The sequence below is a fragment of the Mustelus asterias genome, chromosome 31 (assembly GCF_964213995.1).
Source record: "Mustelus asterias chromosome 31, sMusAst1.hap1.1, whole genome shotgun sequence".
Lineage (NCBI taxonomy): Eukaryota > Metazoa > Chordata > Chondrichthyes > Carcharhiniformes > Triakidae > Mustelus > Mustelus asterias.
The window spans coordinates 4,068,252-4,092,694 of record NC_135831.1 but is presented as its reverse complement, the minus strand read 5'-3'; the positions used below and the strand labels follow the sequence as shown (position 1 = coordinate 4,092,694).

The window sequence follows — 24,443 nt, the reverse complement described above, 5'->3', positions numbered from 1 at the left end:
AGTCTTTTCTCATGATCTCTCTCTGCTTCTCCACCTCTCTTTCTGATCCTTCGACATTCGGTTTGGTTCTCAATTGTATTTTCGACCCGACGCCCGCCAGAAGCACACTTTTCCTTTATGTTAACTCCCATCTCCTTTCTCATCCAGGGTGCCCTCGCTGAGTTTGTCCTACCTTCCCCTTTTTGAGGGAATATACCTCGGGTGCACCCAAACCATTTCTTCTTTGAAGGCAGCCCATTGTTCTGCTACGGATCATCCCAACCTTTGCTTCCAGTCCATGTGTCCCAGCTCTGTTCCTGCCGCATTGAAGTCATCTCTTCCCCCCAATTAATTATTCTTACTCCGCATTGCCATCAGATATGGGAGCAGAATTAGGCCACTCGGCCCATCGAGTCTGCTCCGCCATTCGATGATAGGTGATATGATTCTCATTCTCCTGCCTTCTCCCCTTAACCCTTGATCCCCTTATTAATCAAGGACCTATCTATCTCTGTCTTAAAGACACTCAATGACCCGGCCTCCAGATCCTGCGGCAAGGAGTTCTACAGATTCACCACCCTCTTGCTGAAGACATTCCTCCTCCTCTCGGCTTCTCCCTTTGTCCTTTGCTAGTGAAACTTTCAACCTTGTGATAAAATGATCACTGTTTCCTAAACGCTCCCCCACTGAGACTTGGCCCACCTCATTTCCAAGAATCAGGTCTAGCTGTGTCTCCTTTCTTGTTGGACTGGACACAGACAGCTGCAGAAAATTCTACTCAACACACTCCAGAAACTCTAGCCCCTCACTGCCCTTTACACGACCACTGTCCAGTCTATAATTCGGGTAATTAAAGTCCCCCATTTGAACTGCTCTATAATGTTTGCACTTATCTGTAATCTCCCTGCAGATTTGTTCCTCCACAGCCTTCCCAGGAGTTGGTGACCTATAGACTGCACTGCGAAATGCAATTTATTCCTTAGCTCTGGCCAAATAGATTCTGCCCCAACCCTCTGGGATAACACACTGGGACGACACAGCGGTTAGCACTGCTGCCTCACAGCGCCAGGGTCCCGGATTCGATTCCCGGCTTGGGTCACTGTCTGTGCGGAGTCCGCACGTTCTCCCCGTGTCTGCGTGGGTTTCCTCCAGGTGCTCCGGTTTCCTCCCACGGTCTGAAAGACGCGCTGGTTAGGTGGATTGGTCGTGTTAAAGTTTTCCTCAGTGTACCCGGGCTGCACAGTAGCTAGCACTGCTGCCTCACAGCGCCAGGGACCCGGGTTCGATTCCAGCCTCGGGTCACTGTCTGCACGCTCTCCCCGTGTCTGCGTGGGTTTCCTCCGGGTGCTCCAGTTTCCTCCCACACTCCAAAGATGTGCGGGTTAGGTGGATTGGCCGTGCTAAATTGCCCCAGAGTGTCAGGGGGATTAGCTACGGTAAATGCATGGAGTTATGGGGAGAGAGCCAGGATGGGATTGTGGTCGGTGCAGACTCGATGGGCCAAATGGCCTCCTTCTGCACTGTAGGGATTCTATGATTCCAAGCCAGAAGGTGGTGAGGTTCAGTATCTGCTCTGCTATTTCGCTATGAACTAAGCTTTCAGCCTTGGCTACAACGGGACAAGCAACTCTCAAGGGTTGCTCTGCAACTTCAAGCAGTGCAGGAACACAGTGGTTATGATACTGAGCCAGTAAAACAGAGGCCTGGGCTAATAATCTGAAAACCTACATTCAAAATAAAGCCCACTGAGAAAATTTAATTCAGTGAATTAAATAAATCTGGAATAAAAAGCTACAGGCTGTCGTAAAAATCCATCTGCTTCACCGGTGTCCTTCAGGACAAGAAATCTACCCTCCTCACTCGAACAGGCCAAGAGGTGAATCCAGACCCACGATGCGGCCCAATATTAACTGACCTCCAAAATGGGCGGCACGGTAGCAGTGGTCAGCACTGCTGCCTCACAGCGCCATGGACCTGGGTTCAATTCCTGTCTTGGGTCACTGTCTGTGCAGAGTCTGCACGTTCTCCCCGTGTCTGCGTGGGTTTCCTCCGGGTGCTCCGGTTTCCTCCCACAGTCTCAAAGACTGTGCTGGTTAGGTGCTAAATTCTCCCTCAGTGTTACCCCGAACAGGCGCCGGAGTGTGGCGACTGGGGGATTTTTTACGGTAACTTCATTGCAGTGTTAATGCAAGCCTACGTGTGACACTGATAAATAAACTTTAAACTTTAAAATGTCACAGCAAGCCACTCAGTTACATTGCAAAGACAGTTCGGCCACCATCTTCTCAAGGGCAATTAGAGATGGGCAATTAACGCTGGGCTTGCCAGTGACACCCGCATCCAGCTAATGAATTTATCATTTGTTAATTTATTTAATATAATTTATTTGGGGTCGCACGGTGGCTAGCACTGCTGCCTCACAGCGCCAGGGACCCGGCTTCGATTCCCAGCTTGGGTCACTGTCCGTGTGGAGTCTGCGCGTTCTCCCCATGTCTGCGTGGGTTTTCTTCGGGTGCTCTGGTTTCCTCCCACAGTCCGAAAGACGTGCTGGTTAGGGTGCATTGGCCGTGCTAAATTCTCCCTCAGTGTTACCCGAACAGGCGCCGGAGTGTGGCGACTAGGGGATTTTCCACGGTAACCTCATTGCGGTGTTAATGTAAGCCTTACTTGCGACAAATAAACGTTAACATTTAACAGCCTCTAGGATTGAAAGCCTTGCACCCGATTTGGGGAGGGCCGCATTGTCAGAGGAGCTGTTTTCTGGATGGGACACCATCCGAGGCACCAGTCCGACCTCTCAGCTAGATGTTAAAGACTGTTGGGCAGCACGATGGCACAGTGGTTAGCGCCGCTGCCTCACAGCGCCAGGGACACGGGTTCAATTCCCGGCTTGGGGTCACTGTCTGTGTTGGAGTCTGCACATTCTCCCCGTGTCTGCGTGGGTTTCCTCCGGGTGCTCCAGTTTCCTCCCACAGTCCGAAAGACGTGCTGGTTAGGTGCTAAATTCTCCCTCAGTGTTACCTAAACAGGCGCCGGGAGTGTGGCGACTCGGGGGATTTCACAGTAACTTCATTGCAGTGTCAATGTAAGCCGACTTGTGACAGTAATAAATAAAATAAACACAGCCCGGGTCCTGGGATGAGTGCACACGGCTTTATAAATCACCGTTCTTGAGGAATGGGGAAAAGAGGAGCGGGGAACGATGTACAAGCGACAACCTGGTATCACAACTCACATGGAAAAAAATGTTCAAGTTTCAGCTCCCCAGCTAAAACAGGGTTAAAAGTAATTAATCCTTCAGGATTTTACCCAGACAGCAGGCACGCATTTGAAGCATCAGTGGCACAAAGTCTGGGGACAGCCCCCGGAATCCCTTTTTAAAACAGCAAGAAAGAAGAGAGCCTGCGGTGACGTCAGCAGATACTTTGCAATCTGTTTGCAGTGTAAAATTATCCGAGCCTGGCACACAGCCACGGACTTTTGCTTGCCTCATTTAACGAGGGAAAAATTAAAAAGCCGACTGGCTAACCAACTTGGTACAATGTATACGACTTTCTATCGCAGCCAGATTACTGACTGCATGGAACAGGGCCAAAAACTCATCAGCAACTCCTTTTTCTTTTAAAAAAAGGACAAAGGACTGGCCATTGAAACAGACCCTCTGTTCACCCGCACCGCGACATACCACTGTCAGCAATCCTGTCCACCAGAGGCACCAGCCGGAGAGGGAGTTTAAAAACTAGACAGCAAACTGACCGCCGCCCCGCCAATAATTCAGGGCTCTTTAAAATTCTTAATATTTTTATTTTATTTATTAGCATCACAAGTTGGTTCACATTAACATCGATGAAGTTGCCGTGGAAATCCCCCAGTCGCCACACTCTTTCTGCACTGTAGGGTTTCTATGATTTCTATGAGACTTCTGACTCAAGGGACTGAGTTAAAGGCAGAGATTGGACAGGCTAGGACTTATTTCTTTTTTTAAAAAAAAGGGGCGGCACGGTAGCACAGTGGTGAGCACTGCTGCTTCACAGCTCCAGGGACCCGGGTTCGATTCCCGGCTCGGGTCACTGTCTGTGTGGAGTTTGCACATTCTCTCAGTCCAAAGATGTGCGGGTTAGGTTGATTGGCCGTGCTAAAATTGCCCCTTAGTGTCCTGGGATGCGTAGATTAGAGGGATTAGTGGGTAAAATATGTAGGGATAGGGGAGTAGGGCCTGGGTGGGATTGTGGTCGGCGCAGACTCGATGGGCCAAATGGCCTCTTTCTGTACTGTAGGGTTTCTATGGTTTCTATGATTCTCCTCGTGTCTGCGTGGGTTTCCTCCGGGTGCTCTGGTTTCCTCCCACAGTCCAAAAGACGTGCTGGTTAGGGTGCATTGGCCGTGCCAAATTCTCCCGAAGTGTTACCCGAACAGGCGCCCGGAGTGTGGCGACTGGGGGATTTTCACAGTAACTTCATTGCGGTGTTGATGTAAGCCTACTTGTGACACTCATAAATAAACGGCACGATGGCACAGTAGTTAGCACTGCTGCCTCACAGCACCAGAGAACCGGGTTCGATTCACGGCTTGGGTCACCGTCTGGGTGAAGCCTGCACGTTCTCCCCATGTCTGCGTGGGTTTCCTCCGGTTTCCTCCCACAGTCCGAAAGACCCGCTGCTTAGGGTGCATCGGCCGTGCTAAATTCTCCCTCAGTGTTACCCGAACAGGCGCCGGAGTGTGGCGACTGGGGGATTTTCACAGTAACTTCATTGCGGTGTTAATGTAAGCCTACTTGTGACACTAATAAATAAAATCCAGACAGACTAATTTCCTAAAAGTTCAGTGTGACGCCTGGCTGAAGCTTACAAGGAGAATTACTGTAGCTTTGAAGGACATCACCAGAACAGCTCCTACCACACTAACCTTAGGCATCCCCACAATTTGATCAGAGTCAACACCTTGCACTTCTATAAATAATTACAGCAGAGGCAAGGGGGAGGAGATTTAAACTGCACAGCCCTTAGGCCCTGCAATTGGAGAAGGACTGTACCAAGGAACTTGGCACAATACTGGAAGGAGATGGGGCGCGGTCCAATTTTAAACTAAAATTTTAAAGTTCATTTTCAAACGGATTTAAGTTTTTTATTTATTAGTGTCACAAATAGGCTTATATTAACAATCCCCTGGTCGCCACACTCCGACGCCTGTTCGGGTCACACTGAGGGAGAATTTAGCACGGCCAATGCACCCTAACCAGCACGTCTTTCCGACTGTGGGAGGAAACCGAGGCACCCGGAGGAAACCCACGCAGACACGGGGAGAACCGTGCCGACTCCGCACAGGCAGTGACCCGAGGCCGGGAATCGAACCTGGCCGTGAGGCGGCAGCGCTAAGCACTGCGCCACCCTGCCGCCCCAAATCTACAGCTGAAGAAATCCTTCAGACACAAAGTGAGGGAGAGGAACATCATCAATCGGCTCTCGCATTCCAAGAGAGGGGGGTTTTGTACTTACAGTTTTGCCCAGTAGCTCAGCTGGTTGTACAGTCACCCAGGATGGCAGTCGGGTCACTACAATTGGTCTCAGCACCTCTGGGTGGAAGAAAAGGGAGAAAACAGACAATTGGCAAGAGGATAGTAAAGACTCTTTACGTTTGCAGGTTGAAAGAAAGAATGCAAGGCTTGCATTTTGATAGCGCCATTCAGGATCAGCAGATTTCAAGGCCTTAGAACCATAGAACATTACAGCACAGAAACAGGCCTTTTGGCCCTTCTTGTCTGTGCCAAACCATTTTTTTTTTTGCCTAGTCCCACTGACCTGCACCTGGACCATATCCCTCCACACCCCTCTCATCCATGAACCCATCCAAGTTTTTCTTAAATGTTAAAAGTGAGCCCGCATTCACCACTTCATCTGGCAGCTCATTCCAAACTCCCACCACTCTCTGCGTGAAGAAGCCCTTCCAAAATGCATTACCTCACATTTGTCCGGATTAAACTCCATCTGCCATCTCTCCGCCCAAGTCTCCAACTGATCTATATCCCCCCTAATATTCCCTTTAAACTTTTCCCCCCTCACCCTTAACCCATGCCCTCTGTTTTTTTTCTCCCCTCGCCTCAGCGGAAAAAGCCTGCTTGCATTCATTCTATCTATACCCATCAAAATCTTATACACCTCTATCAAATCTCCCCTCATTCTTCTACGCTCCAGGGAATAAAGTCCTAACCGATTCAACCTTTCTCTGTAACTCAGTTTCTCAAGTCCCGGCAACATCCTTGTAAACCTTCTCTGCACTCTTTCAACCTTATTAATATCCTTCCTGTAATTAGGTGACCAAAACTGCACACAATACTCTAAATTCGGCCTCACCAATGTCTTATACAACCTTACCATAACATTCCAACTCCTGTACTCAATACTTTGATTTATAAAGGCCAATGTACCAAAAGCACTCTTTACGACCCTATCCACCTGTGACGCCACTTTTAGGGAATTATATCTCTGTATTCCCAGATCCCTCTGTTCTACTGCACTCTTCAGTGTCCTACCATTTACCCTGTACGTTCTACCTTGGTTTGTCTTTCCAAAGTGCAATACCTCACACTTGTCTGCATTAAACTCCATCTGCCATTTTTCTAGCTGGTCCAAATCCCTCTGCAAGCTTTGAAAACCTTCCTCACTGTCCACTACACCTCCAATCTTTGTATCATCAGCAAACTTGCTGATCCAATTTACCACGTTATCATCCAGATCATTGATATAGAGGACAAACATATCATGCCTTTTATAACCACTTTTTACTGCTGGAATGTAGGAAACACAGCAAGCACCAATTTGCAGACAGCAAGCTCACACAAACAGCAGGGTGATAATCACTGGTGAATTTCATTTGTTCAGCTGTGGATTAAGGAATAAATGTTCCCACATTCACCTTCAGAATAGCGCCGGGAGATTTAGAAGGACGGGGGATCTGAAGGGGATGATAGAGGGATCTGGGCGTCTGTGTTCGTGACTCGCAGGAAATCGGAGTGCAGGTGCAGCAAGTAATAAAAGAAAAGCAAATAAGATGTTAGCATTTATTGCAGAGGGACTGGAGTATAAAAGTAAAGTGTTGTTGTCATTGCTCCGGTTTCCTCCCACAGTCCAAAGATGTGCGGGTTAGGTTGATTGGCCAGGTTAAAAAATTGCCCCTTAGAATCCTGAGATGCGTAGGTTAGAGGGCTTAGCGGGTAAAATATGTGGGGGTAGGGCCTGGGTGGGATTGTGGTCGGTGCAGACTCGATGGGCCGAATGGCCTCCTTCTGCACTGTAGGGTTTCTATGATTCGATGTATCGGGTGTTGGTGAGGCCACATCTGGAGTACTGTGTCCAGTTTTGGTCTCCTTATTAGAGGAAGGATCACAGAAATCACAGAAACCCTACAGTGCAGAAGGAGGCCATTTGGCCCATCGAGTCTGCACCGACCACAATCCCACCCAGGCCCTACCCCCACCTGCTAATCTAATCCCTCTAACCTACGCATCTCAGGACTCTAAGGGGCAATTTTTAACCTGGGCAATCAACCTAACCCGCACATCTTTGGACTGTGGGAGTGGTATTGGAGACAGTTCAGAGGAGGTTCACCAGATTGATTCCGGGAATGGAAGGGTTGACGTACGAGGACAGATTAAGCAGTTTGGGACTTGTACTCACTGGAGTTTAGAAGGATGAGAGGGGATCTGATCGAGGGATGTAAAATTGTAAAAGGGATTGATAAGAGTAAACATAGACCAAATGTTTCCCCCCGTGTGGGACAATCTGGAACCAGATGTCACAGGGTATAGGTTGAGAGATTTAAAACTGAGATGAGGAGGAACTACTTCTCGCAGAGGGTGGGGTGAATCTGTGGAACTCGCTGCCCCATAGCACGGTGGAGTCTGAATCGTTGAATGGTTTCGAGGAGGAGATGGATATATTTCTGATTTTAAAAATGTGTTAAAGGGAGATGGGGAACAGGTGGATTTGAGACCCGGGAGAGATCAGCCATGATCTAATTGAATGGCGGAGCAGGCTCGAAGGGCCGAATGGCCTAATTCTGCTCCTAATTTCTATCCCTTTTTCATACTCACTTGGGAACATAACTAGGAGTGGGAGAAAGCAATTCGGCCCTTGGAGTCTGTCCCCGCCATTTAACAAGATCATGGCTGATCTCTCTCCTGGTCACAACTCCACTCTGCTGCCTGCTCCCCATCGCCCTTTATCCCGCTTTTCAGTAGAAACATATCCATCTCTTAGTGGAATCAGTGGATTGATTCTTCCTCCGCTACACCCTGGGGCAGCGAGTGCCACAGATTCACAACCCTCAGAGAAGGAGTTTCTCCTCATCTCAGTTTTGAGGAGGAGGTGGGTGGGGTCGGGATCGAGACAGGGCCTCGGTTTCAAGTTGAATCCAAAATGCAGTGCGGGGCTCCCACATCCTAGATTGTCCGACAACCTTCTAACACTTGAACGACAGACGAGAGGCAAATGGCTAAATCTAATCCAATGTAATGTGGAGTAATTGGGGGGTTGCTGATAAGATAAATCAGTAGGAAAGCAAAGGATAAGAAATGCAACTAGACAGTAAAACTTTAAAAGATTAGAGCACACAGGAACTTTGAAGCCACATCTTCAAAAGTGGGAGAACAAGTGATAAAAGCCTGTTTTATAAACAGGTTCACTGAGCAACTCAAGCTAAGAGATAACGTAAAGCCTTCATTAATCATTAGTTAGGAATATCAGGGCCTGTGATGGCTGTCTTTAGACAGTAGCAAGACAGTCACAACACACACAGGAGAAACTTTACTCGGGTAACAGCGCAAATGTGAGGTTTTAGTCGCCACGTGTAGCCACAAAACTGGTCTTCTGCAAAGACAACAAAACTGGAGGTCTCTTTATGCAGGCAAAAGGATTTGAGGAATCGGGTAGACAAAATGGCGAGTGGCTTTGAAAAAGTAATCAAATAAAAACCATTCCTCAAGTTGGGCACGGTGGTTAGCACTGCTGCCTCACAGCGCCAGGGAACCCGGGTTCAATCCCCGGCTCGGGTCACTGTCTGTGTGGAGTCTGCACGTTCTCCCCGTGTTTGCGTGGGTTGCCTCCGGGTGCTCCGGTTCTCTCCCACAGAAAGATGTGCAGGTTAGGTGGATTGGCCGTGCTAAATTGCCCCTTAGTGCCAAAAGACATGCCGGTTAGGTGAATTGGCCATGCTAAATTGCCCCTTCGTGCCCAAAGATGTGTAGGTTAGGTGGATTGGCCATGCTAAATTGCCCCTTAGTGCCCAAAGACAAGCAGGTTAGGTGGATTGGCCATGCTAAATTGCCCCTTCGTGCCCAAAGATGTGTAGGTTAGGTGGATTGGCCATGCTAAATTGCCCCTTAGTGCCCAAAGACAAGCAGGTTAGGTGGATTGGCCATGCTAAATTGCCCCTTAGTGTCCAAAGATGTGCAGGTTAGGTGGATTGGCCATGCTAAATTGCCCCTTAGGGTCCAAAGACAAGCAGGTTAGGTGGATTGGCCATGCTAAATTGCCCCTTAGGGTCCAAAGACAAGGTTAGGTGGATTGGCCATGCTAAATTGCCCCTTAGGGTCCAAAGACAAGGTTAGGTGGATTGGCCATGCTAAATTGCCCCTTAGTGCCCAAAGACGTGCTGGTTAGGGTGCATTGGCCGTGCTAAATTCTCCCTCAGTGTTACCCAAACAGGCTCCGGAGTGTGGCAACTAGGGGATTTTCACAGTAACTTCATTGCAGCGTTAATGCAAACCTACTTACGACACCAGTAAACAAACTTAGAGATGCACTGGTTTGATAACTAGAAGGAGAAATGTATGCTGGAATAGTTGAATCATTTGAAATATGCAGAAGAATGATTGCGCCAACTGGAAATGATGGAAGCAGAACACAAAACATAAAGTAAAGTTTAATTATTAGTCACAAGTAAGGCTTCCAGTGGATCTGGCTGGGACGTGATGCTGCAGCAGCCGAATAGTCGACTGACTGCGGCGAGCTGTCACTCGGGCACGAAAAAGGAATGCAGTTTTAGAAGCCTGTGAGGAGGAGGGGGGGAGTCAGTCTACGAGCTTGCTGCCAGCTGTCTGAAACAGACTCGGCTGGAGATCATTTCATATCTACTCCTGGCCCGTTACCAACAACAACGGCCATTCCCCAAAGATAAAAATACACATGCACCACGTCATTCTTTCTGGTTGTATCACAGCTTGGTCTGGCTCCTGCTCTGCCCAAGACCGCAAGGAACTACAAAAGGTCGTGAATGTAGCCCAATCCATCACGCAAACCCAGCCTCCCATCCATTGACTCTGTCTACACTTCCCGCTGCCTCGGGGAAAAGCAGCCAGCATAATTAAGGCCCCCCACGCACCCCGGACATTCTCTCTTCCACCTTCTTCCGTCAGGAAACAGATACAAAAGTCTGAGGTCACGCACCAACCGACTCAAGAACAGCTTCTTCCCTGCTGCTGTCAGACTTTTGAATGGACCTACCTCGCATTGAGTTGATCTTTCTCTACACCCTAGCTATGACTGTAACACTACGTTCTGCACCCTCTCCTTTCCTTCTCTATGAACGGTATGCTTTGTCTGTATAGCGCACAAGAAACAATACTTTTCACTGTATCCCAATACATGTGACAAAATCATTTCCTGATGAACCGCGATCCCACATGTACTGCTTTACGTCCATCGATCTTGAGGTCAAAGTTATCTGCTCTGAGGCCATGGAAAAGTATCCTTGCTGTCCCCAACTTCCCAGTGTATACTGTAAAATAGATTGCAAACCCTGTGCTGGGTAGTTACAACCTGCCCAACACCCATGCTGCCACAGAGCCTCCTGACATTATTAACTGCAATCCCGTCACTTGCAGGCATCCCCTGTTGTCTAGTTCGCATTCCACAGCAGCTCATGCGTGGTCAGCACGTGTGATTCACTCGCTGAGTTAATCCAGTGCCTCGTTGCCAGAGCAAGTGAGGCCAGGAACCTCCCAGATTTCAGCCGCGGCCTGCACTGCATTAACTGACCGCAGTACACCCAGGCCAGGACCAAGAGGGAACAACCTACTTGACCAGGTCCTCACCAATCTACCTGTCACAAATGCATCTGTCCATCATGGTGTCAAAGGACAAAGGAAATTACAGCACAGCAACAGGCCCTTCGGCCCTCCAAGCCTGCACTGACCATGCTGCCTGTCTGAACTAAAACCCCCTCCCCTTCCGGGAACCATATCCCTCCATTCCTGTCCTATTCATGTATTTGTCAAGACGCACCTTAAAAGTCACTATCGTATCTGCTTCCACTACCTCCCCCGGCAGTGAGTACCAGGCACCCACCACCCTCTGTGTAAAAAAACTTGTCTCGTACATCTCCTTTAAAGCTTGCCCCTCGCACCTTAAACCTGTGCCCCCTAGTAATTGACTTTCCACCCTCGGGGAAAAAGCTTCTGACTATCCACTCTGTCCATGCCTCTCATAATCTTGTCGACTTCTATCAGGTCGCCCCTCAACCTCGGTCGTTCCAGTGAGAACAAACCAAGCTTCTCCAACCTCTCCCCATAGCTAATGCCCTCCATGCCAGGCAACATCCTGGTAAATTGCATCTGTACCCTCTCCAAAGCCTCCACATCCTTCTGGTAGTGCGGCGACCAGAATTGAACGCTATATTCCAAGTCGGTAGGAATGACCACCGCACAGTCCTTGCGGGGACCAAGTCCTGTCTTCACATTGAGGATACCTTCCATCGTGCCTGTGGCGGTATCATTGTGCTGAGTGAGACAGATTTCGAACAAATCTGGCAACTCAAAGCTGGGCATCGCTATGGGCCATCAGAAGTAGCCGAATTGTATACAACCACAATCTGTATCCTGGCTGGGAGTTTTGCTAGAGTGTTTCGGCAGGATTTAAACTAGTGTGGCAGGGGGGTGGGGAACAAAACAGGAGGTCAGTAAATACTGAGGCTGGGGTTGAGCTGGGGGCCAGGGCAAGGCCAGCTAAGAAGAGGAGCACTCTGGAGGAGGAGGACCTGACTGGGCCTGGAGGTCTGGAGTGCATCTGCTTCAATGCGAGGAGTGTAACGGGTAAAACAGACGAACTTAGGGCCTTAATGCTTGTGCGGAATTTGGATGTGGTTGCGGTGACGGAAACTTGGTTAAAAGGACAGGACTGGCAGCTGAATATTCCGGGGTATAAGTGTTTTTGGTGAGACAGAGGAGGGGCTAAAAAAGGTGGGGGAGTAGCGATATTAGTTAAGGAGCATATTACCGCGGTGCAGAGGGGAGACAACTTAGAGGGGTCATGCACTGAGTCGCTGTGGGTGGAACTCAGAAACAGGAAGGGTGCAGTCACTATGCTGGGGGTGTACTACAGACCACCCAACAGCCCACGGGAAGTGGAGGAAAGGATATGTCAGGAGATTCTGGATAGGTGCAGAAAACATAGGGTTGTTGTAGTGGGGGACTTTAATTTCCCTGGCACAGACTGGAAAGTGCTTAGAGCTGGGGGCCGGACGGGGAGGAATTTGTAAAATGCGTACTGGAAGGTTCTTTGGAACAGTATGTAGATAGCCCGACTAGAGAGGGGGCTATACTGGACCTAGTTCTGGGAAATGAGCCCGGTCAGGTCGTCAAAGTTTCGGTAGGGGAACATGTGGCAAATAGTGACCACAACTCTGTTAACTTTAGGATAGTAATGGACAAGGATGAGTGCTGTCCTATGGGCAGGGTGCTAAATTGGGGGAAGGCTGACTATAGCCGGATTAGGCAGGAATTGGTGGATGTTGATTGGGAGAGGATGTTCGAGGGTAAGTCCGCGTCTGGCATGTGGGAGTCTTTTAAGGAACTATTGATAAGGCTGCAGGATAGGCATGTGCCTGTAAAAAGGAAAGATAGGAAAGGTAGGATTCGAGAGCCGTGGATAACCAGGGAAATTGAGGATCTGATTAAAATGAAAAGGGAGGCGTACGTTAAGTCCAGGCAACTGAAAACAGATGGAGCTCTGGAGGAATACAGAGAGAGTAGGAAAGAACTCAAACGGGGAGTTAGAAGGGCAAAAAGAGGTCACGAGATGTTCTTGGCAGGCAGGATTAAGGAGAATCCTAAGGCATTCTATTCATACGTTAGGAACAAAAGAGTTGTCAGGGAGAAAATCGGACCTCTCAGGGACAAAGGAGGGGAATTATGCTTAGAACCCAAGGGAATAGGGGAGATACTAAATGAATACTTTGCATCGGTATTCACGAAGGAGAGGGGCGTGTTAACCGGGAGTGTCTCGGAGGGAGGTGTTGACCCGTTAGAGAAAATCTCCATTACAAGAGAGGAAGTGTTAGGTTTTTTAGGGAACATTAAAACTGACAAAGCCCCAGGGCCTGATGGCATCTATCCTCGACTGCTCAGGGAGACGAGAAATGAAATTGCTGGGCCTCTGACGGAAATCTTTGTCGCTTCTTTGGACACGGGTGAGGTCCCTGAGGATTGGAGGATAGCGAATGTGGTCCCGTTGTTTAAGAAGGGTAGCAGGGATAAACCAGGAAATTATAGGCCGGTGAGCTTGACATCCGTGGTAGGGAAGTTGTTGGAGAGGATTCTTAGAGACAGGATGTATGTGCATTTAGAACGAAACAATCTCATTAGTGACAGACAGCATGGTTTTGTAAGAGGGAGGTCGTGCCTTACAAATTTGGTGGAGTTTTTTGAGGAAGTGGCAAAAACGGTTGATGAAGGAAGGGCCGTGGATGTCGTCTATATGGATTTCAGTAAGGCATTTGACAAAGTCCCACATGGCAGGTTGGTTAAGAAGGTTAAGGCTCATGGGATACAAGGAGAAGTGGCTAGATGGGTGGAGAACTGGCTTGGCCATAGGAGACAGAGAGTAGTGGTCGAAGGGTCTTTTTCCGGCTGGAGGTCTGTGACCAGTGGTGTTCCGCAGGGCTCTGTACTGGGACCTCTGCCAATTGTGATATATATATAAATGATTTGGAAGAAGGTGTAACTGGTGTAATCAGCAAGTTTGCGGATGACACGAAGATGGCTGGAATTGCGGATAGCGAAGAGCATTGTCGGGCAATAAAGCAGGATATAGATAGGCTGGAAAATTGGGCGGAGAGGTGGCAGATGGAGTTTAATCCGGATAAATGCGAAGTGATGCATTTTGGAAGAAATAATGTAGGGAGGAGTTATACAATAAATGGCAGAGTCATCAGGAGTATAGAAACACAGAGGGACCTAGGTGTGCAAGTCCACAAATCCTTGAAGGTGGCAACACAGGTGGAGAAGGTGGTGAAGAAGGCATATGGTACGCTTGCCTTTATAGGACGGGGTATAGAGTATAAAAGCTGGAGTCTGATGATGCAGCTGTATAGAACGCTGGTTAGGCCACATTTGGAGTACTGCGTCCAGTTCTGGTCGCCGCACTACCAGAAGGACGTGGAGGCGTTAGAGAGAGTGCAGAGAAGGTTTACCAGGATGTTGCCTGGTATGGAGGGTCTTAGCTATGAGGAGAGATTGTGTAGACTGGGGTTGTTCTCCTTGGAAAGACGGAGAATGAGGGGAGATCTAATAGGGCGGCACGGTAGCACAGTGGTTAGCACTGCTGTTTCACAGCTCCAGGGACCTGGGTTCAATTCCCGGCTTGGGTCACTGTCTGTGTGGAGTTTGCACATTCTCCTCGTGTCTGCGTGGGTTTCCTCCGGGTGCTCCGGTTTCCTCCCACAGTCCAAAGATGTGCGGGTTAGGTTGATTGGCCATGCTAAAATTGCCCTTAGTGTCCTGAGATGCGTAGGTTAGAGGGATTAGTGGATAGATATGGGGGTAGGGCTTGGGTGAGATTGTGGTCGGTGCAGACTCGATGGGCCAAATGGCCTCTTTCTGCACTGTAGGGTTTCTATGATTTCTTCTATGAGAGGTATACAAGATTATGAAGGGTATAGATAGGGTGAACAGTGGGAAGCTTTTTCCCAGGTCGGAGGTGACGATCACGAGGGGTCACGGGCTCAAGCTGAGAGGGGCGAAGTATAACTCGGACATCAGAGGGACGTTTTTTACACAGAGGGTGGTGGGGGCCTGGAATGCGCTGCCAAGTAGGGTGGTGGAGGCAGGCACGCTGACATCGTTTAAGACTTACCTGGATAGTCACATGAGCAGCCTGGGAATGGAGGGATACAAACGATTGGTCTAGTTGGACCAAGGAGCGGCACAGGCTTGGAGGGCCGAAGGGCCCGTTTCCTGTGCTGTACTGTTCTTTGTTCTTTGTTCATGGCCGGGCACATCCTCCCACTCTTACTGTTACTATCAAACAGGTGGGTCAACCCTGGTTCAATGAAGAGTGAAGGTGGGCAGGCCAGGAGCAGCATCACACATACCTAAGGGATTAGCCCTGCTGCCTCACAGCGCCAAGGAATCAGGTTCAATTCCCAGCTTGGGTCGCTTGTGTGTGGAGTCTGTACATTTTCCCCGTGTCTACGTGGGTTTCCTCCGGGTGCTCCGGTTTCCTCCCACAGTCTAAAGATGTGCAGGTTAGGTGGATTGGCCATGCTAAATTGCCCCTTAGTGTCTAAAGATGTGCTGGTTAGGTAGATGGGCCATGCTAAATTGCCCCTTAGTGACCAAAGATGTGTAGGTTAGGTGGATTGGCCATGCTAAATTGCCCCTTAGTATCCAAAGATGTTCAGGTTAGGTGGATTGGCAATGCTAAATTGCCCCTTAGTATCCAAAGATGTGTAGGTTAGGTAGATTGGCCATACTAAATTGCCCCTTAGTGTTAGGGGACGAGCTAGGGTAAATGCATGGGGTTATGGGAATAGGGCCTGGGTGGGATTGTGGTCGGTGCACACTCGATGGGCCGAATAGCCTCCTTCCTCACTGTAGGATTCTATGATTCTAACCTGGGGAAGCTACAGCACAGGACTACTTGTGTGCCAACCAGTGAAAGCAGCAAGACAGAGCCAAGCGACTCCACAACTAACAGATCAGATCTAAGTTCTGTCGTACTGCCACATTCAGACCTGAATGGTGATGGGACGACTAAACAACTAATTGAGGTGGTTTCAGAAATATCTCCATCCTCAATGATGGGGGGGAAGCCCAGCACAGGACTGCAAAAGACAAGGTTGAAGCATTCACAACAACCTTCAGCCAGAAGTGCCAAGTGGATGCTCCATCCCTGCCTCCTTCTGAGGTCCCCTGCATCACAGACTCCAGTCTTCAGCCAATTCGATTCACTCCACGTGATATCAAGATAGGGCTGAAGGCACTGGATACTGCAAAGGCAATGGGCCCTGATAACATCCCAGCAATAGTACTGAAGGCCTGTGTTCCAGAACTTGCCTGGCCAAGCTGTTCCAGTACAGCGACAACTTTGCTTTCTACCCAGCAATGTGGAAAACTGCCCAGCCATGCCCTGCCCCCAAAAAACAAGGCAAAGGCCGATTACTGCCCTTCAACCTCCTCTCGATCATTGGCCAAGTGATAGAAAGGGTCACTGATAGTGCGGCCAAGCGGTACCTGCTCACCACTAACCTGATCTGCCAGGGGCACTCGCTGCTGACCTCATTACAACCTTAGTCTAAACATGGACAAAGAAACTGAACCCCGGAGGCGAGGAGAGTGACTGTCCTTGATATCAAGGCCATACCTGAACGAGTGTGGCGCAAAGGAGGCCTAGTAAAACTGGAGTTAGTAAAAGAGATTCTGCCAGACCAGAACCAACGCGGTTCAGCTGGCTGAACAGGATTTGGTGCGAGTGGGGCTGAGGGGCAACAGAGCTTCCCCGTGAGCAGAAATGGAGAGGGGCCAGTGCACAAGCACAAGATAGTTGAAACAATTCCAAGGACCTGCACTTGAAAACAAAATGAACCCTACAAAAGAGGCCAGACGGCGTTGTGTAAACAATGCATGTTTTAGTGTGGCACACAGCCATACAACTGAAAGTTAGCCCCCTGGCAATGACCCCACTTCCTTCTGTTAGAGAAAATCAGTAAGCCTGGGGAGGAACAGCGCACCTTTCGCTCATACTTTTAACACGTTAAGGCTTCGCACTCAAGGTCTCCTTTTCTTTAAAGAGCTGTCTTCCTGGAGCTGTCAGCATTTGGAGAACTACACACAGTTACAAAATACCAAGGAGCCACCGGGAACCAAAGAATAGAAGCAACACACTTCATGCCCATTCCAACAGTTTAGTGGTGTATGCAGGGGATCATAATCGTCAATTATGTGAGGCGCTATTATTGTACAGTTGGCCAATGCAGCAGAGAGCTTGAGTCCTCAGCCAGGGCTTGTCTCTAATGGGGATGATGCACAGACTGCATGCACAGTCTAGTATTCATGCCTATCTATTGCTTGTGAGTCATTCATCAGCTCAAACATCACCCAAAAAAAAAACCAAATAAAAAGCAACGTCGCAACAGCCCAGATATTCCATTTTTAAAAAACATTTCCATCTCCCTTACCCCACCCCGCTCAAAGTGACTGTGGGAGAACAGTACACACAATTAGCACTGATGCCTCACAGCGCCAGCGTCCTGGGTTCAATTCCCGGCTTGGGTCACTGTCTGTGCGGAGTCTGCACATTCTCCCCATGTCTGCGTGGGTTTCCGCCGGGTGCTCCAGTTTCCTCCCACAGTCAGAACGAAAGGCGCGCTGGTTAGGGTGCATTGGTCCGAACAGGCGCCAGAGTGTGGCGGCTGGGGGAATTTCACAGTAACTTCATTGCAGTGTTAATGTAAGCCTTACTTGTGACTAATAAATAAACTTTAACTTTTAAAAATTCGGTCAAATCTCCAAAATGGAGCTTAAAGCCTTCATCTTCTTTTGGATGAAACAACTCCCACCTCCACGTCTTCACACACACGAAAGATCCAAAAGCTTTACTCAAGAGTGTTTGGGAATGGTCCTCGTGTTCTGGCCAACATCTACCGCTAGACCAATGCCACTAAATGATTAACTCCAGTTTCTTGATTTATTATTGTCACATGTATTAGTATACAATGAAACGTATCATTTCTTGCATGCTATAGACAAAGCATACCGTACCAGAGAAAGAAAGGAGAGGGTGCAGAATGTAGTGTTACAGTCATAGCTAGAGTGTAGAGAAAGATCAACTTAATGCGAGGTAGGTCCATTCAAATTTCAGCAAGGCCTTTGACAAGGTCCTTCATGGGAGGTTAGTTAGGAAGGTTCAGTCGCTAGGTATACATGGGGAGGTAGTAAATTGGATAAGACACTGGCTCGATGGAAGAAGCCAGAGAGTGGTTGTGGAGGATTGCTTCTCTGAGTGGAGGCCTGTGACTAGTGGTGTGCCGCAGGGATCGGTGTTGGGTCCATTGTTGTTTGTCATCTACATCAATGATCTGGATGATAATGTGGTAAATTGGATCAGCAAGTTTGCTGATGATACAAAGATTGGAGGTGTAGTGGACAGTGAGGAAGGTTTTCAAAGTTTGCAGAGGGATTTGGACCAACTAGAAAAATGGGCTGAAAAATGGCAAATGGAATTTAACGCAGACAAGTGTGAGATATTGCACTTTGGAAGGACAAACCAAAGAAGAACGTACAGGGTAAATGGTAGGACTCTGAAGAGTGCAGTTGAACAGAGGGATCTGGGAATACAGGTACAGAATTCCCTAAAAGTGACGTCACAGGTGGATAGGGTCGTAAAGAGTGCCTTTGGTACATTGGCCTTTATAAATCGGAGTATCGAGTATAAAAGTTGGAGTGTTATGGTACGGTTATATAAGGCATTGGTGAGGCCGAATTTGGAGTATTGTGTACAGTTTTGGTCACCTAGTTACAGGAAGGATGTAAATAAGATTGAAAGAGTGCAGAGAAGGTTCACAAGGATGTTGCCAGGACTTGAGAAGCTGAGTTACAGAGAGAGATTGAATAGGTTGGGACTTTATTCCCTGGAGCGTAGAAGATTGAGGGGAGATTTGATAGAGGTGTATAAGATTTTGATGGGTATAGAGTGAATGCAAGCAGGCTTTTTCCGCTGAGGCTAGGGGAGAAAAAAACCAGAGGGCATGGGTTAAGGGTGAAAGGAGAAAAGTTTAAAGGGAATATTAGGGGGGGCTTCTTCACGCAGAGAGTGGTGGGAGTGTGGAATGAGCTGCCGGATAAAGTGGTAAATGCGGGGTCACTTTTAACATTTAAGAAAAACTTGGACGGGTTCATGGATGAGAGGGGTGTGGAGGAATATGGTCCAAGTGCAGGTCAGTGGGACTAGGCATAAAATGGTTCGGCACAGACAAGAAGGGCCAAAAGGCTGTTTCTGAGCTGTAATTTTCTATGGTTCTAAATGTCTGACAGCAGCAGGGAAGAAGCTGTTCTCGAGTCGGTTGGTACGTGACCTCAGACTTTTGTACCTTTTTCCCCCGACGGAAGAAGGTGGAAGAGAGAATGTCCGGGGTGTGTGGGGTCCTTGATCATGCTGGCTGCTTTTCCCCAGGCAGCGGGAAGTGTAGATGGAGTCGATGGAATGGGAGGCTGGTTCACTGCAGTGTGTGGAACCGTGCTGTGCACCAACCACCTGTCAAGACTGCACCGACCACAATCCCAGCCAGACCCTATCCCCATAACCCAACATATTTACCCTGCTAGTCCCCCTGACACTAAGGGGCAATGGCCAATGTAGGGATATGGGGGGGTAGGACCTGGGTGGGATTGTGGTCGGTGCAGACTCGATGGGCCGAATGGCCTCTTTCTGTACTGTAGGGTTTCTATGTTTAATCCACCTAACCTGCACATCTTTGGACACCAAGGGACAATTTAGCATGGCCAATCCACCTAACCTGCACATCTTTGGACACCAAGGGACAATTTAGCACGGCCAATCCACCTAACCCGCACATCTTTGGACTGTGGGAGGAAACTGGAGCACCCGGAGGAAACCCACAGGGTTAAATTACAAGGAGGGATTATACAAACTAGGATTGTATCCCCGGCAAATTAGAAAGGTTAAGAGTGTTTTGATTGAAATGGATTGATATTAAAGCGGATCAGAAAGTAGCTCTGTTTCTGTCGGTTTGGGAGTCTAAGACTCGGGGCAGTGTGGTAAAAGATTCGAGGCAGACATTTTAGGAATAGAGTTCAGAAAGGCTGCCACACACGCTGGCAGAAACTTCGGAATCCTTCCCCAAGTCACAGCTGATGCAAAATTAATTGTTAATTCCAAGTCTCAGATTGCTATTTTTGTATGAAGGGATATTAGGCGAGTTTGGGTCGCGAATCAGCCATGAACACTGAATGGTAGATCAGTCTCAGGGCATTAAATTGCCTCCTCTTGATCCCATGTCCTTTAGGGAAGGAAATCTGCCGTCCTTACCCAGTCTGACCTACATGTGACTCCAGAGCCACAGCAATGCCGTTGACTTGTTTATAGCTTAACATCGGTAGTGGGGAAAAAATCTCGAATCCATTTTCAAGAACTTTACAGCGGAGCATTTGGAAAGCAGTGGCAGGATCAGACACAGAGTCAGCATGGGTTTATGAAGGGGGAAATCATGTTTGACAAATCTGTTGGAATTCTTTGAAGATGTAATTAGTAGAGTTGACAAGGGGGAGCCAGTCGATGTGGTATATTTGGACTTTCAGAAAGCATTTGACAAAGTCCCGCATAAGAGATTATCGTGCAAGATTAAAGCGCATGGGATTGGGCGGCGGTGGCAGGGGTGGGGTTGGGGGGGCGGGGGAACGTGTATTGAGATGGATAGAAAACTGGTTGGCACAGAGGAAACAAAGAGTAGGAATTAATGGGTGCTTTTCAAAATTGGCAGGCAGTAACTAGTGGGGTGCCACAGGGATCGGTGCTGGGACCCCCAGCTATTCACAATATATATATTAATGATTTGGATGAGGGAACAAAACGTAACATCTCAAAGTTTGCAGATGACACCAAGTTGGGTGGGAGGGTGAACTGTGCCGAGGATGCAGAGATCCTTCAGAATGATCTGGACAGGTTGGGTGAGTGGGCAAATCAATGGCAGATGCAGGATAATTTGGGTAAATGTGAGGTTATTCACTTTGGAAGCAAAAACAAGGCGGCAGATTACTACCTGAATGGCTGTAAATTGGGAGAGGGGAGTGTGCAGAGGGACCTGGGTGTCCTTGTGCACCAGTCGCTGAAGGTAAGCATGCAGGTGCAGCAGGCGGTAAAGAAGGCAAATGGTATGTTGGCCTTCACTGCGAGAGGTTGAGTACAGGAGCAGGGATGTGTTGTTGCAATTATACAGGGCCTTGGTGAGGTCACACCTACAGTACAGTGTGTAGTTTTGGTCTCCTTTTCTGAGGAAGGATGTTCTTGCTCTGGAGGGAGTGCAGCGAAGGTTTGCCAGGCTGATTCCGGGGATGGCGGGACTGATGTGTGAGGAGAGATTGACCAGGTTAGGATTGTTTTCGCTGGAGTTCAGACGAATGAGGGGGGGGATCTCATGGAGACTTATAAAATTCTAACAGGACTAGACAGGGTAGATGTAGGGAGGATGTTCCCGATGGTGGGGGGAGCACAGAACCAGGGGTCACAGTCTAAGGATTCGGGGTAGACCATTTCGGACGGAGGTGAGGAGACATTTCTTCACCCAAAGAGTGGTGAGCCTGTGGAATTCATCACCACAGGAAGTAGTTGGTGCCAAAACATTGAATGTATTCAAGAGGCGGCTGGATATAGCACTTGGGGCGAACGGGATCAAAGGTTATGGGGGGAAAGCAGGATTAGGCTGTTGAGTTGGATGATCAGCCATGTTGGTGATGAATGGCGGAGCAGGTTCGAAGGGCCGAATGGCCTCCTCCTGCTCCTATCTTCTATGTTTCTATGACTCTTAACCTCCCTCTGAAATGGCTGAGTGATGCACTCAGTTCAAGGGCAACAAATGCTGGCCAGCCAGCGATGCCCAAGTCCCACGAATGAATATAAAATTAAGCAGCAGTGTGTGCCACCTACAAGATGCAGGGCAGCAACTCACCAAGGCTCCTTTGACAGCACCTTCTAAACCTGCGACCTCTGCCGCCCACAAGCAGAAGGGCAGCAGATGCACGGAAACGTCACCACCTGCAAGTTCCCCTTCAATTACTCGCCCATCCTGACCTGGAAGGATGTCGCCGTTCCTTCATCGCCGCTGGGTCTAAACCCTGCTGCCTCCCTGGGTTACCTACACCACATGGACAGCATTGCAACCTTCTCGAGGGCAATTAGGGATGGGCAATAAATGCTGGCTGAGCCACAAGTTAAAAAAAAACACTATTAGCCATTTATACCTGACAATAGCGATAATGATCGCGATCACAACATGGCACAATTTAAGCTCGTTATGAACAAGGAAATCGATAAACTGCCGATAAAGTTTTGGATTGGGGGAGAGCGGATTTTAGTAAAATAAGACAGGATCTGGCCAGGTAGGCTGGGAACAGCTACTAACGGGAAAATCTACAGAAGAGCAGTGGGGGGTGCATTCAAAAAAGAAATGGGGGAGGTGCAAACCATTACATGTTCCCTCTCGGGAGATAGGTAGGAATAACAAGCCCAGAGAACCATGGATGACCAGAGATACTCAGGATACAATGAGAAGGAAATGAAAGGCTTCTAAAAAGTACGACGGGAACAAATCAGTGGAGGCATCAGCGAGGTATAGAAAGTGCAGGGTGGCGCTTAAGAAAGCAATTAGGAATGCAAAGAGGGGATTTGAGAAAGCTCTGGCTGGTAAAAGTAGGGAAAACCCCAAGATATTTTAAGTATATCAATGGGAAGAGGATAACCAGAGAAAGAATAGGGCCCATTAGAGACCAAGGGGGAAATCTGTGGGTGGAGCCACAGGACATTGGTAAGAGTGTTGAACGAATACTTCACATCCGTCTTGACCCAAGAGAATGAGGACGATGGTATGGAATTCAGAGAGAGACTGTGAGGTTCTTGAGCAAATTGGCATAGGGGAGGACAAGGTATTGGCAGCCTGGATAAATCTCCAGGTCCAGATGAACTGTGCCCTCGGCTGCACTGGAAGGCAAGGGGGGAGATTGCAAGGGCTCTGACCCAAAATGTTCAATTCCTCTCTGGCCATGGGGAAGGTGACTGGAGAACAACTAATGTGGCTCTGCTATTTAAGAAGAGTTGCAGAAACAATCCAGGGAACTACAGATCAGTGAGTCACACGTCAGTGGAAGTGAAACTATTGGAGAAGCTTCTGAAGGAGAGCACCTATCTCCACTTGGAGAGGGAAAGCTTGATCAGGGATGGCTTCGTCAGAGGGAGGTCATGCCTAACACATTTCATTGAATTCTTCGAGGGTGAGTAGACGAGGATAGTGCAGTTGATGTAGTTTATATGGATTTTAGCAAAGCCTTTGACAAAGTCCCACATGCAAGACTTGTAATGAAGGTAAATTCACATGGGATACAGGGTAATTTGATAAAGTGGATTCAAAATTGGCTCAGTTGGAGGAGGCAGAGGGTGATGACAGAAGGCGGCTTCAGTGTCTAGTGGCATATCACAAGGATCTGTGTTTGGTCCCCTATTAATTGGCATTTATATAAACATTGACGACTTTGTGGCGGGTAGGATTAGTAAGTTTGTGGATGACGCAAAGATTGGACGAGTGGTTAACAGTGAGGCGGAGCGTCTTCTACACGAAGATGTAGATGGAATGGTCAAATTGGCAGGGAAGTAGCAGATAGAATTTAACCCTGAACAATGTGAGGTGATGCACTTTGGAAGGAGTAATTTGAGAAGAAGGTACTAAATGAATGGTAGGGCACCAGGAAGTTCTGTGGAACAAAGGGACAATGGCATGTTTGTCCACAGGTCTCCGAAAGGTATGTCAATAGGGTGGTGAAAAAGGCATATGGGACACTTGCCTTAATCAATCGAGGCATAGATTATAAAAGCAGCGAGGTCATGATGGCATTGTATAGAACTTTGGTGAGGCCACAGCTGGAGCACTGTGTGCAGTTCTGGTCGCCACATTATCGGAAGGATGTGATTGCACTGGAGAGGGTGCAGAGGAGATTCACCGGGATGCTGCCTGGGATGGAACTTTTATGAAGAGAGGTTGGGTAGACTTGGGTTGTTTTTTCTGGAGCAGGGAAGACTGAGGTGCGACCTGATCAAGGTGTATAAGATCATGAGGGGAATGGACAGGGTGGATAGGGAGCAGCTGTTCCCCTTAGTTGAAGGGTCAGTCACGAGGGGACGTAGGTTCACGGTGAGGGGCAGGAGGTTTCGGGAGGGATGTGAGGAAAAGTGTTTCGACCCAGAGGGTGGTGAGGGTCTGGAATGCGCTGCCTGGGGGGGGGGGTGGTGGAGGCGGGAGGCCTCACATCCTTTAAAAAGTATCTGGATGAGCACTTGGCACGCTGTAACATTCAGGGCTATGGGCCAACTGCTGGCAACTGGGATTAGGTGGGAGTTCAGGTGTTTTCAATGTGTCGGTGCCGTCTCAATGGGCCGAGTTGTCTCTTTTGTTTTGTATGATTCTCTGAG

At 48.6% G+C, this 24,443-nt stretch overlaps 2 protein-coding genes across 2 annotated transcripts in view; one reads left to right on the top strand and one right to left on the bottom strand.

The window, feature by feature from the left end:
- Positions 1–24,443, bottom strand: part of gigyf1a (GRB10 interacting GYF protein 1a) — a 136,097-nt gene that overhangs the window by 91,237 nt on the left and 20,417 nt on the right. The window contains exon 4 of the mRNA XM_078200764.1: positions 5,475–5,551. The gene's annotated coding sequence lies outside the window, so the exon portion shown is untranslated. The remainder of the gene's footprint in view (positions 1–5,474; positions 5,552–24,443) is intronic.
- The window catches only part of LOC144481627 (uncharacterized), a 74,986-nt gene continuing 74,289 nt past the window's right edge, over positions 23,747–24,443 (top strand). Inside the window, exon 1 of the mRNA XM_078200763.1 lies at positions 23,747–23,776. Within this exon, the coding sequence (XP_078056889.1) occupies positions 23,747–23,776 (30 nt within the window). The remainder of the gene's footprint in view (positions 23,777–24,443) is intronic.